The sequence below is a fragment of the Sinohyriopsis cumingii genome, chromosome 11 (genome assembly GCF_028554795.1).
Source record: "Sinohyriopsis cumingii isolate HCF-2022 chromosome 11, ASM2855479v2, whole genome shotgun sequence".
Classification (NCBI taxonomy): domain Eukaryota; kingdom Metazoa; phylum Mollusca; class Bivalvia; order Unionida; family Unionidae; genus Sinohyriopsis; species Sinohyriopsis cumingii.
Genome location: NC_142971.1, coordinates 43,282,916 through 43,295,905, shown reverse-complemented (window position 1 = coordinate 43,295,905; position 12,990 = coordinate 43,282,916). Strand labels below are relative to the sequence as shown.

At 37.7% G+C, this 12,990-nt stretch overlaps 1 protein-coding gene across 4 annotated transcripts in view; it reads right to left on the bottom strand.

The window, feature by feature from the left end:
• Positions 1–12,990, bottom strand: part of LOC149788025 (protein SSUH2 homolog) — a 133,000-nt gene that overhangs the window by 36,440 nt on the left and 83,570 nt on the right. For all 4 annotated transcript variants that reach the window (XM_089974298.1, XM_089974300.1, XM_089974297.1 and 1 more), the window contains one exon: positions 5,075–5,199. In XM_089974298.1, coding sequence (XP_089830424.1) covers positions 5,075–5,199 — 125 coding nt within the window. The remainder of the gene's footprint in view (positions 1–5,074; positions 5,200–12,990) is intronic.

Here is a 12,990-nt window from a genome sequence, read left to right as displayed (position 1 = left end):
GTTTATTTTCCAACTCTTTCTTGAGTGTGGTAATATGCAGTTCTAACATCCTGTTTCTAAATATAATCTGATAGTTACAGGTTACAAAAGGTCAGCTCAAGGCTCCACACTCAGCTGTAACCCTATGTCTTATCAAAACATTAATGTAAAAAACTTGTGTGCGCATGTTTTCTCTGTTTGGGAGTGTTGTGACCTAGACATTAAAGTGGTTAGACCAAACCTTTGTTTTGTGTTACTCAGAAAAACATAACACTGAGGTCTGCAAATTTGCATGGCTAGATAAAACACTGTACAATATGGGTACAGCCATTAAAAAATTTGCAAACAAGAGTACTGACAATGGTGCGTTACATGCCCACTTGATGTTTAATAGTCCTCTATGAAAATAACTGAATTTTTTCTGAAAATAATATTTTTTTTTAAAGCCACAGTCACTTTGACCTTTGACTTTTAGACCACAAAACTGAAATGCTTCTTCCTTAACTAAAGCATAAGCCATCCATAAAGTCTGAACCATGTCTTTGGGACAGAACTTGTGTTACTGTGTGGAAACCATTTTTCTCCTTTCAGTTGCAGTGACCTTGGTCACTGACTTTAAGTCCCTAAAGTCAACAGGCTTCTTCCTTATTCCATCAAATACAAGCCATCCACAAAGTTTGGTAACTGCAGATGCTGGAGAACTGAAGTCATTGTGCAGAAACCATTTTTTTAAATTTCAATCACAATGACCTTTACCTCTGACCTTTTAAACCCAATGAATGCAAGTCATTTGAAAGGTTTGATAACTGTAGATGATGGATAACTCAAATGATTATGTGCAGTCATAATGACATAACCTTGGAGCTTTTGACCCTGAAATTGATATAGTTCTTCCTTATACCAAATACAGCAATCCATAAAGTTTTATAAATGTAGATCATGGTAAACTTTAGATACTGTTTGGAAACCATATTTCTTCTTTCCATCAAAGTGAACTTGACCGTGTAGCTTCTGTACACCAAACTGATAGGATTCTTCCTTACTTTCAAGTATAAGCTTTGCATAAAGTATGGACCAAGTCTGTGATGTTGAAATTATCCAAAACAATTTTTCTTCTTTCAGTCACAATGACCTTTCAGCTTTCACCCTGAAATCGATCAAGTTCTTCCATTTTCCTCAGGTGCAAGCTATCCACAAATCTGCTAAATGCAGATGGTGGAAAACTTTGAGTTATTGTGCAGAAACAAGTTTTCTTCTCTCTGACACACTGACCTTGACCTTTGAGCTTTTGACCATGAGACTAGTTCCATCTTACTCCAAGTGCAAGCCTTCCATAAAGTTTGGTAACTATAGATGGTGGACATCTCAAGTTATTGAGTGGAAATGAAACTGGTAACAAACAACTTCATACAATAATTCATCTTATGGAGAGTATATTATAAAGAATCTTAAGATCCACAAACAGAAGTTGTGGAATAGTGGACAATCTTTCCAAAGTACTATAATTTTTGGGTGCATTCTAAGGTGAAAAGGATGCATCTATTTCACAACTATCTAAATGCATAAGGCTGGATGACATTTGGGGTTGCTACTGCATGCAAACTACCTCATCTAGCTAAAATGTTTGCTTTAATAAATACAACTTACAGAAGACAATTTAGCTATTCTCCTGACGTATTAAGAAAATGGAAATTTTAATAAAAGTTTCAAGTTTTATTCATAATAATGATCAGAGTTTTAAGAATACTGTTGACTTTGGGAGTTCAGGTAAAAATATCTTAAAAAAGTTTTGATGATGAACATAGCTTGGATGACATGGAGATAACACCCCTCTTTTGATTTATTGCAGGCAAAAAAGAAAGACGTGGCCTGCATGCCGAGTCCATGAGCAAAGCATTGATGTTAATGGTCATGACACTGGCACCAGAAAAATGTCTGCTATGTCATATTTCCTACAAATGTTGACTCAACAATACCCCAAATTTTACTAAGCTATGAGATGTAAATGTTTGAACAGTCCTTTCTTTTTTTCTCTTAACATATCAAAATTCATAAAATATCCTGAAAGAAATCATTTTATCAGTTACTAATGTAATTTTGGTACTGAATGAATCTGCATTGTTTAAAGCACTAGAGTGAAGGGAGGTAACCCCTCAAGGTACAATTGATTCATTTAGGGTAAGAATATGAGTTTCGTCCATTCACTGGCTTAGAATTTTTTAAAAATCCCCTTGCAGGACTAGCAGCTTGGGAAATTATCTACAGGATTAGTAGCGTATTTCTTTCAAAATTTTCACGTTTTTTTCGAGGTTTTTCAATGTTCAAAATCATGTTTTTCAAGGTGCATTCTTACATTAATTTTAAAGGATACATAAATGAAACTGTATCTAAAAACAAGCTAATACTTACTATTCCTTCATACGGGGAACATTTCTTGCAAATTTATTTCTTTTAAAAAAACATGAACTCAAGATTATGATCATTGATATCATTCCCATTAATACTTTACATCCTACATCTGGGCATTAGAATAATGTACAGTCACTGAACTATGTTCATTTTACTCTGTCCTCACTAAACTATTTACAAAGTCAAAAATATTTGACAGTAAATTTTTCAGATCTTGTAGCTTGACATCAAGCTGATTTTCAAGTTCAGCAATTTTGTACTTAACACTTTTCCTCAAACCATTTGATGTCACGATAAAGGAAATTTCCTGTAGGTCTCTGCTTTTAATGCATAGTCATCAGCAGCAGCTGTCATTGACTCAATGTCTTTTTCAGTACCAGCCTTTGTTCTTCACCCACCCCCATAGAATAAAAAAGTAACAACAAAGATATTTGTAGTTTTTTTGTACTATCACTTATTTAAAAACAGCGTATGGATATTTTAAACTATTTTATATTAGATATATTAATATTTCTCTCAGCTTAGCTGTAGTCTATATTTTTTGAGATTCATCGTGTTCATTACACTTATTGTCTGTCCTATTTCCACTCAATCAAAATATAAAACTGGATCGAGTTAATTTCATAATTAAGACTATATACAGTTACTAATTTAAAACTTCAATCTCTGTGTTCACATACTTCTTTCATCAAAAATGATTTCATGGTGAAGGCTTCTCGTTTTGCCATGTTAGCCACCATTAAGAAAGTTTGGTGTTTTTTTTTCCAGCTGCATTTGACCATAGAGCACTTTCTCCCATTGTATACAAATCAATTTCCTTCTGGCACAATTGGCATTTTGCAAAGCTCTCTGAGAAAGATCTCATAATCCAAACTTTGTATGTTTTTTTGTCTAGCCACCGAGTTTGGAATTGGCAGCCAGCCATTTAAATGCATACAAATGATTCAAATTTAAACTGCTGCTACGACTGGGCTTCGTACAATTGGAAAATCAAAATGTAACCATTTGCAGAAATTTCCCTTCAGCACAAACTTAGCGAGAGATCAATTCTTTCCTTTTCTTTTTTATTTAAATTTGTAAAATGAAAACTATTTATTATTTCCTTTCTGCTTTAAGAAAATCAATGCTTTTTAACAAACACATTTATTTATTAAAAATCACAATCATTCATTTTTCAGAAGTACAGGTCATTCTTTAGATAACCACCAAGGTTACATAAAAATATTCACTACAACTTCACCAAAAAAGCAGCTGCTGATTCTCCAGAAATTAACCATAAATTCAGATAACTCAGTCAACACTTATTAAAACCCTGTCATGCAGAAGAACAAAAAACTTGATACAACAAAAAGCTGATTACCTCATTCACACTGGTCATTATGTATTATAATTCCACGGATAGACAATTTAAGGCAATACCCATTGTAATATAGTGAAAGCAGTGTGAGGAGGTATCTTTATAGCAGTTTAGTTACTGTACTGGGTATCACAACAGAGGTGAATCTTTAAACAAAGTCTCCATGATGCTATTCCTTTTAAGACAGAACAGTAATTCATAATTGGTAGTTGACCATGGTACTACAAATTGGTAGTTGGATGACCCTGGTACAACAAATTGGTAGTTGGATGACCCTGGTACTACAAATTGGTAGTTGGATGACCGTGGTACTACAAATTGGTAGTTGGATGACCGTGGTACTACAAACTGGTAGTTGGATGACCATGGCACTACAAATTGGTAGTTGGATGACCGTGGTACTACAAATTAGTAGTTGGATGACCATGGTACTATAAATTCATAGTTGGATGACCATGGTACTACAATGACAGTTTGACGAGTTCATAAGTCTGATTTACAGTCTATTAGTCGGATTTTCCTCTAACCTTTCTTACCCCATATTAGATATTCTGACATTTATAACGGGGTATGAGGTCAGACCTCAATGCCTGTCAAAAACTGGTATTAGCCAAAACCACGGTGTCTTGTGCACAATGTCATACTCACAATTTCTGAAAAAATAAATCATCTTTACATGTCAGTAGGACTTAATGTAAGGTCATTTAAGTTTGCCAGGCCTGGTAGTAAATGGTTACTTTATGCCAACACTACATGGTTTTGGCAAATTCCAACTTTTCAATGGACAATGTGCTCTGATCTCACACCCCAGAATAAATGTCAAAATATCTAGAATGAGGTAGGAAAGGTCATATGAAACTCAGACTAACCGTCTTTGACATACAATGTTACCTTATAAATCAAAGAAAACCAGTAAATATTTATACAGCCTCATTCTGAAATATGATTCGTGACATTCTTATTTGTTCTCTAATTGAACCTAAGAGATTTATGCAAATATCTGATCATACTGGTTTTCAACAATTATGCATGACAGCATAAAAAAAAAAATTGGTGGCAACCAAAAACTTACTAGCCATCGGACTATTAAAATTATAAAAACTACGAGTCCAAAAGGATATTGACTGGTCTCAGACTAACAGACTAAGCTAACTGAGAGCCCTGCTTCACATAAGCCTCACTAGCTATTCAAGGTCAAACAGCATATAGAACAAACACAGAACATTGCCATTATAAAAAACACAAGCCATTCTTAGTAACAGTAAATTAACATGCCATCAGATATGCCAGAATTAAAATTCCTCTAAGTCAAAATATTATTTGCATTACCTTCAAAGAAGCAGTGTGTGGAACCTCCAAGGACTGCTTCGCATTAGAAAACATGGCAGGTGAATTCATCTGGATATCCCAAGGACCGGGGGCAGGACCATTCTCTGGTCCATCTATCGGCTGGCCTGGTAAAATTGAGTATCAAATTTGCTATTACATGTACAATTCACAATCAACAACAAAGATCTGCTGTTGATCTTCTGGTGCACTGGTCTTGGCTTTTTGCAGCCGTAGTTTGGTTGCATGTTACAAATAAGTAAATTAGATATATCTTAAACACTGTAAATCACAACTCAGTATTGCCTAATTAATCAAATTTCTAACACTGCCATCACATTTAGACAATGTCTTACATCGAGACCTAAGTTAAGACTTATTTTGGTGAAACAGGTCTGATTGGCTAAAATGTATGCCTGATTTAAAATTGACCAATCAAATATCTTAAGTCTAGGCTTATGTTGGTAAAATTGAGGTCTGGTGAAAATGATTAACTGCAGATCATTCAAAATTTGATCCAGCTGAATAAATCTATTAAAGAACTTTTAATGGGAACAATCTGCATTGGAATACTAAAACTAGACTGTATTGAGGTACAGCTGTATTACTCATTTAAAACTATATTTACAGATAACCAGTCAAGGAACTGAAATGTAGAATGAAAATTCCCTAAAACAGTGTTGAGATCAAAACATTTCAATTTAATGGCGAACATAAAATGGATTGATGAGCATGAGAACTGCATTATACGGACCAAAACATGTGACTAGTCAGAACAGAAGAATCAGGTTACAAAGTGATCAATTCAGCAAGTTTCATTGTATTTGTGTTGATTTCATTTATTTTTTTAATTGGTATTTAAGATTTACATACATCATTGCAAGTTTGTTTTTTGGTTTACATTTTGTGACAGATTTATAATGTACATGTATCTCTCGTACATATGAATTTATCTGTTTAGGCACCATAATCACAAAACTACTCAACTTAAGTGCCCACTCAAAATTACCTTTACTGAAGGACTTTGATTTGTTAAATTGTTACAAAATAAACTATACATATTTAATAGTCTTCTGTATCTAAATATATTGCTTCTTTGAAACCTTATGTGTTTCATTTAGTTTATTATTGTATGTTATCCAAATTTAGGTTTGAAAGTGCATTCAGCTTGAGGAGCTTTTTTACGAATACAATAAACTCCTGATTTACACATATATTGTATTCGCGACTCGAATCCATCCATCAATGTGGAGCTGAGCCTTTATTCCATTTGAACACATTTTTAAAAAAAAGGTGGTTCATGCTTGGGAACCCATGTTATGCCTTTGTGTATATACATAAATGATGCACATTTTGGGGTGTATTTTTCTGTTTGGGTGTAAATATTAATTCATGTAAATGCAAGCCACAGGTAAGCTGAATAAACATAAATTGGGAGATTACTGCATGGGGTCAGATTAATCAATCAATTGACCAACTCCATTAGTCAATCCATTCATCTCTTATAATGAAAAGAAAATTTAGAAAAAGAAAAATAACAGTAATATATAATCTGAAGAAGTCCAGATACATATGAAAAAGTAATGCAGATTGCTCTATGTGCACTGATATTTCACATTAACCCCACCAAGGGGAGAATAAAAGTCTACAGTGTTATAAGTGAGGTCGCCTTATACTGGGCAGGTTTAATATTAAAGACTATATTAAAACCCATACCTGTGCTATATGATGGACAGTGCTATAATGAGGGGCTTTATAGTGAGTAATAAGTGTACAGTGAAACCTATCAAGACCTGAAGCACTCAGGAAAAACTATAGTTTGGGTTTAGGGCGATTTATGGCTTAATAAATCAATTTTACTAAAAGAAAGGAAATTTGGAATCAGAAAGCTATTTCAATTTCAATATGACTTCGATTGACTGAGGTTGTGGACTTGAGTAGTTTAAGTGTATGAGCATTTATTCTACTTCTGTGCAAGAAAACTTTAAAACATGACAACTGCTTATTAATGACATTGTGATTTTGGTTAAAAGAAATAAACTAGTATCATCTAGTTTGAAAATGAGACCAGATAACTGTTTATAGCAGAATGAATGACAATATGACCTAAAAATTATTTACAGCAAGCATATCTAACAGCTAGTCTTTACAGCTGGCAGAATTTTAAAAATATTATCTATCAACCATCTTTTACAGCAGGCAGCATGTCATAAGCTTATATACTAGTCCCGATTTTTACAGCTGGCAGAATGTCAAAAACCTATCAACTAACTATGTCATTTTACTGCAGTCAGTATTATAAATGTATCTATTATTAGCCCCGTCTTTACTGCAGGCAGAATGTCAAAAGATTATCCACCAGCCCTGTCTTTACTGGCAGGCAGCACATCATAATCTTACCTACTAGCTCTGTCTTTACAGGCATGCAGCACATCATAAGCTTACCTACTAGCCCTGTCCTTTAAAGCTGGCAGAATGTCAAAAACCTATCAACTAACCATGTCATTTTACATCAGTCAGTATCATAAATGTATCTATTACTAGCCCTGTCTTTATTGCAGGTAATAAGTTTATCTATAAGCACCATCTTTACAGCAGGCAGAATGTCAAAAACTAATCTGCTAGGCTAGCTCTGTCTTTACAACAGGCAGAATGTCAAAAACTCATCTGCTAGGCTAGTTCTGTCTTTACAACAGGCAGAATATCAAAAACTCATCTGCTAGGCTAGCCCTGTCTTTACAACAGGCAGAATGTCAAAAACTCATCTGCTAGCCCAGTCTTTACAGCAGGCAGAATGTCAAAAATTCATGTGCTAGGCTAGCCCTGTCTTTACAGCAGGCAGAATGTCAAAAACTCATCTGCTAGGCTAGCCCTGTCTTTACAACAGGCAGAATGTCAAAAACTCATCTGCTAGCCCAGTCTTTACAGCAGGCAGAATGTCAAAAACTCATGTGCTAGGCTAGCCCTGTCTTTACAACAGGCAGAATGTCAAAAACTCATCTGCTAGGCTAGGCCTGTCTTTACAGCAGACAGAATGTCAAAAACTCATCAGCTAGCCCTGTCTTTACAGGCCGAATGTCAAAAAATCATCTGCTAGGTTAGCCCTGTCTCTACAACAGGCAGAATGTCAAAAACTCATCGGATAGCCCTGTCTTTACAGGCAGAATGTCATTAGCTTATCTAATAGCTCCTTCTTTATGTCAAAATCTTATCTATTAAATGTCTTTTGGAGCAGGCAGCATGTCAAAATCTTATCTACTAGCCCTGTCTTTCCAACATGCATAATGTCAAAAGCTTATCTATTAGCCATCTTTTATAACAGGCAGTATGTCATAAGATTATCTACAAGTCCTGTCTTTACAGCAGGAAGAATGTAAAAAGCTTCTCTGCTCGCCCTGTCTTTACAGCTGGCAGCATGTCATAAGCTTATCTCAAACCTTGTCTAAATTACAGCAGGTTTATCTATAAACTTTTATATCAGGCATGATGTCAATCTTTACAGGAGGCAGAATGTAAAAAGTTTTTCTACTAGCCCTGTCTTTTATAGCAGACAGAATGTCAAACAATTATCTTTTACCCCTGTCTTATCAAAATTCTCATACCATTTTTGATATTCAGGCAGTTATGTTGGAGGTGGGAGGTCAGTCAATCCCCTATCAAGCACATGAAATTTGTTGAAACCACATGATAGCAGAATCAAGTAGTCACTTTTGCACAGGACCAATTAAAATCAGGCAAATATTTATCAAACCCTACTTGCCTGAAAATGCAAAGTAGAGTTTATATTTTCTCTGACATTACAATTAAAATATAACTGTAACTTGAATAAGCCAATATATGAGCTGATTAGACAGTACATGCATTTAGGAACAGATTATACTCTGCCATGTTAACACTGCATCACTAGGCATACAAACTTCTACAAGGAAGTCAATGGCTAGGGTGGAAGGTCTCTACAGATCAATGGCCAAGTGTTCGGGACCAGGACGCACCATATGTATTAGTTGATTGCAGCTGTGGCCAACCAGCTATGGTTTGAAATAGCAGGGAAGGCAGATCTCTTCAGTCATGGTTGGCCATCTGCCTAGGAGATGAAAACTCTGATATAAAACCTATGGCCTGCAGACCTTGCTGTCACTGTCCTGGCTTGCTGGGCCATGGCAGATGAACCCCAGGTTTAAAGGGTGGGGCCAGTTTGTGCAGACTGCATTCCACCTAAAAGCTCCATTGTGCAGGCATGAAGGAACTGTCTACTGTCTGCTGTTTATGTTCAACTCTACCAAGCCCTGCAGCAATGGGAAAGGGGCAAAAACAGCAGGTGAAAGATGTCACTGGAAGCCGCAGTCCCAATCCTGCATGCAGGCGACTCAGGCCTTTGGCCATCTGGTGTTGATCCGGAGACAACACCATCACCTGGCAGCAGCCTGAGTGACCAAGCAGCCTTTTCTAGGGACAGCACTGTTTGCTCCGCATGGAGAGGGGCCTAGAAAAGGTGGCCTAACCAAAGCTCATCTCCTCCCCCCCCCTTTCCAGTTGGCCTGCCGCAGCCAATGGGAATCTTCCAACGCGGTCAAAACTTAACAGAAAAAACAAAGCATACCCCACCTGAAACATCAGAACAATGCTAGACTCAACTGACAGCAACAGACCAGAATGATGCTCTGCCTTAATTGCACATGAACTCTCTCGCCTTGCTGTTGACATTGCTGCACTTAGCGAAGTCCGCCTTTCAGAGGAGGGATGTATGTGAGAACTTGGTGCTGGATACACCCTGTACTGGTCAGGAAAACCAAAAACAGAAAAACGACTTTCAATCAGCACCAAGTTAACAAACCTTCCCACTGGTCACAACTACTGCATCATGTTCACGTGTCTCCAATTACAGAATCAACAACATGCCACATTCTTCAGTGTATATGCACCAACACCTCAAGCAGATGCTTCTGAAAAGGATACATTCTACGCTGACCTGCACAGACTTATCAAGAGCATACCAGAGAGTGAAAAAATAATCATCCTTGGAGATTTCAATGCCAGAGTGGGCCGAGACTCGGAAGCCTGGAAAGCCGTCCTTGGGAAACTTGACATTGGTGGCTGCAATGACAATGGGTGCCTGCTTCTTGAATTTTGCGCAGAAGTACAGCTCACCATCACAAACACTGTATTTCAGCAGAAAGACAGCCTGAAAATTACCTGAATGCATCCTAGATCAAAACACTGACACCTAATTGATGACATTATAGTACGCCAGAGGGACTTAAAAAATGTCCTTCATAGCAGAGTGATGCCCATTGCAGAGTGCCACACAGACCAGCATCTTGTCTGATGCAAGCTCGACTTCCACTTCAAGCCCTGGCCCAGTCAACAAGGAGGTACCCCGAAAAGGAAGCTCCAGATCAAAAACCTGTTGCCTGAAGACATCAAGGCAGATTTTAAAGAGAGTCTGCAGTCTAGACTTGAATAACTTAATTTTCTGCCAGATCTACCACCGGAAGAGATGTGGAATCACATCAAGGCTGCCATTCTGCAAACCTCAGAAGAAATCCTTGGATTCACCACTAAGAAAAACAAAGACTGGTTTGATGAAAACAACCAAGAAATCCAAAAAGAGATCAGTGTACCAAGCCCATCTCGCACAACCATCCTGTCCACAGAAAAAAGCAGCCTTCTGCGTTATCTGCAGCTCCCTCCATTGCAGTCTCCAAGACATACAAAATGAATGGTGGACAAAGCTTGCAGAAAGAACCCAGCTGTATGCTGACACTGGTGACTACAAGGGGTTCTATGAAGCGCTGAAATCAATGTATGGTCCTTCCTTCCAAATAGAGCCCCCTACGGAGATAAGATGGCCAAGAGCTACTAACTGTCAGGGAATCTATTCTCAACTGCTGGTCAGAGCACTTCCACACCCTCTTCAGCACTAGCCGTACAGTCAAGGTGGCAGCTAAGTTGGAACTTCATGAGGCACCCACACTGCAAGATACTGTAAAAGCCATATAATAGATGAAGACAGGAAAGGCTGCAGGAAAAGATGGTATCCCACCAGAGATATGGAAGTGAGGAGGCCTAGCATTGCACACCAAACTTCACGAGTTCTTCGTTTGCTGCTGGTAGCAAGGGAAACTTCCACAAGACCACCGAGATACAATCATAATCATCTTGTACAAAAACATGGGGTAAAAGTCTGACAGCTCAAACTACCATGGGATAACTCTACTCTCCACTGCAGGCAAAATCCTTGCTAGAGTGTTGCTAAACAGACTTGTGCCCACCATTGCAGAAGAACATGCTCCAGAGAGTCAATGTGGCTTCAGAGCCAATAGGGGAACAACTGACATGGTGTTTGTCCTGAGACAGATCCAGAAAAAAATGTCGAGAACAAAACAAAGGACTGTACATCACATTTCTGGACCTGACAAAGGCATTTGATATGGTGAGCAGAAGTGGACTGTTGAAAATCCTTGAAAAGCTTGGTTGTCCTCCTAAATTCCTTACCATAGTCATCCAACTACATGAAGACCAGCTTGGTCAGGTCAGAAACAATAATGACCTGTCACAGACCTTCCCCATTGCAAATGGCTTGAAACAGGGCTGTGTTTTAGCCCCCACACAGTTCTCAATCTTCTTCAGCACGATGCTCCAAAAAGCAACAGAAGACCTTGATGACGAAGATGGCATCTATATCCGATTTCGGACAGATGGCAACCTCTTCAACTTAAGGCGATGTAATGCCCACACCAAGACCTTGGAAAAACTGATTAGAGAACTTCTCTTTGCAGATGACGCCACCCTTGCTGCCCAAACTGAAGCTGCCTTAATGCGTGTAACATCCTGCTTTGCAGAAGCTTGCCAGCTCTTTGGGCTTGAGGTCAACCTAAAGAAAACTGAGGTACTTCATCTGCCTGCTCCCAAGGAAGAGTACCGACCACCAAGCATCTTCATTGACTAGACAGAGCTGAACGTAGTCCACCAGTTCTCCTACCTGGGCTGTGTGATCTCCTCTGATGCCAAGATCGACAAAGAAATAGACAACGGACTGGCCAAGGCAAACAGCGCCTTTGGCAGACTCTATAAATGAGTTATGAATTTAAAAGCTAATGAATTATTATCTGCCTTATCCTTTTATATGCTCTTTTCACCACATGTTTAAATGACCTCTTATGTCAAGGAAAATGAAGGCAGCAAGATTTTGTATCATGTTACCAAGCAATGTCAGAAAAAGCTAAGGACAAGGTTCAGTTAGTACACACCAAACTTTGGCTCATGTGTTGACTTTATGAATGAGATGAAATATGTTTTACTTGGCTGCTATGAATGAAAAGACAAAGGAAGATTTCTAAACATTTTGCAATACCCTGTGTAAAGTGACTATCACTTGGTTTTGGCAATACCCTGTGTAAAGTGACTACCACTTGATTTTGGTGACTTCCTCGTTTTTGACAGAGAATGTTCTCTGACTACCCACCTCAACACTATTGTCCAAAAATATCTAAAACAACGTGGACAGATCAGAGAAAATTCAGACTAGGTCACATACATGCCAAGGATTTCAGAGTTTCATTTCTTGTTCCAACAAAATACATGTAGAGTGGATCTCACTTAATTGTTCAAAAGCTGCAAGTAGTTTGTGAGATATTATAGAGGACCTGCACTCTGCACCAGTTAATGCTACATGGAATGACTTAAATAACAGCTATAATTTATTCTTGATTCTGTGCAATATATTTTTAATGCAGTACAGGTTTCATTAATTTCAGATCTAATTATAACCTTCCAGTATTGAAAATTCGCTCATGTCATAACTGCATCTACTTTGTGTATTTTAATGGCATTGATATTGATACTATCGGGTTTTATATACCAATGTGCTATATGAAATTTATTACATGGTATTCTTATATGCAGGATGCTTTTCGATA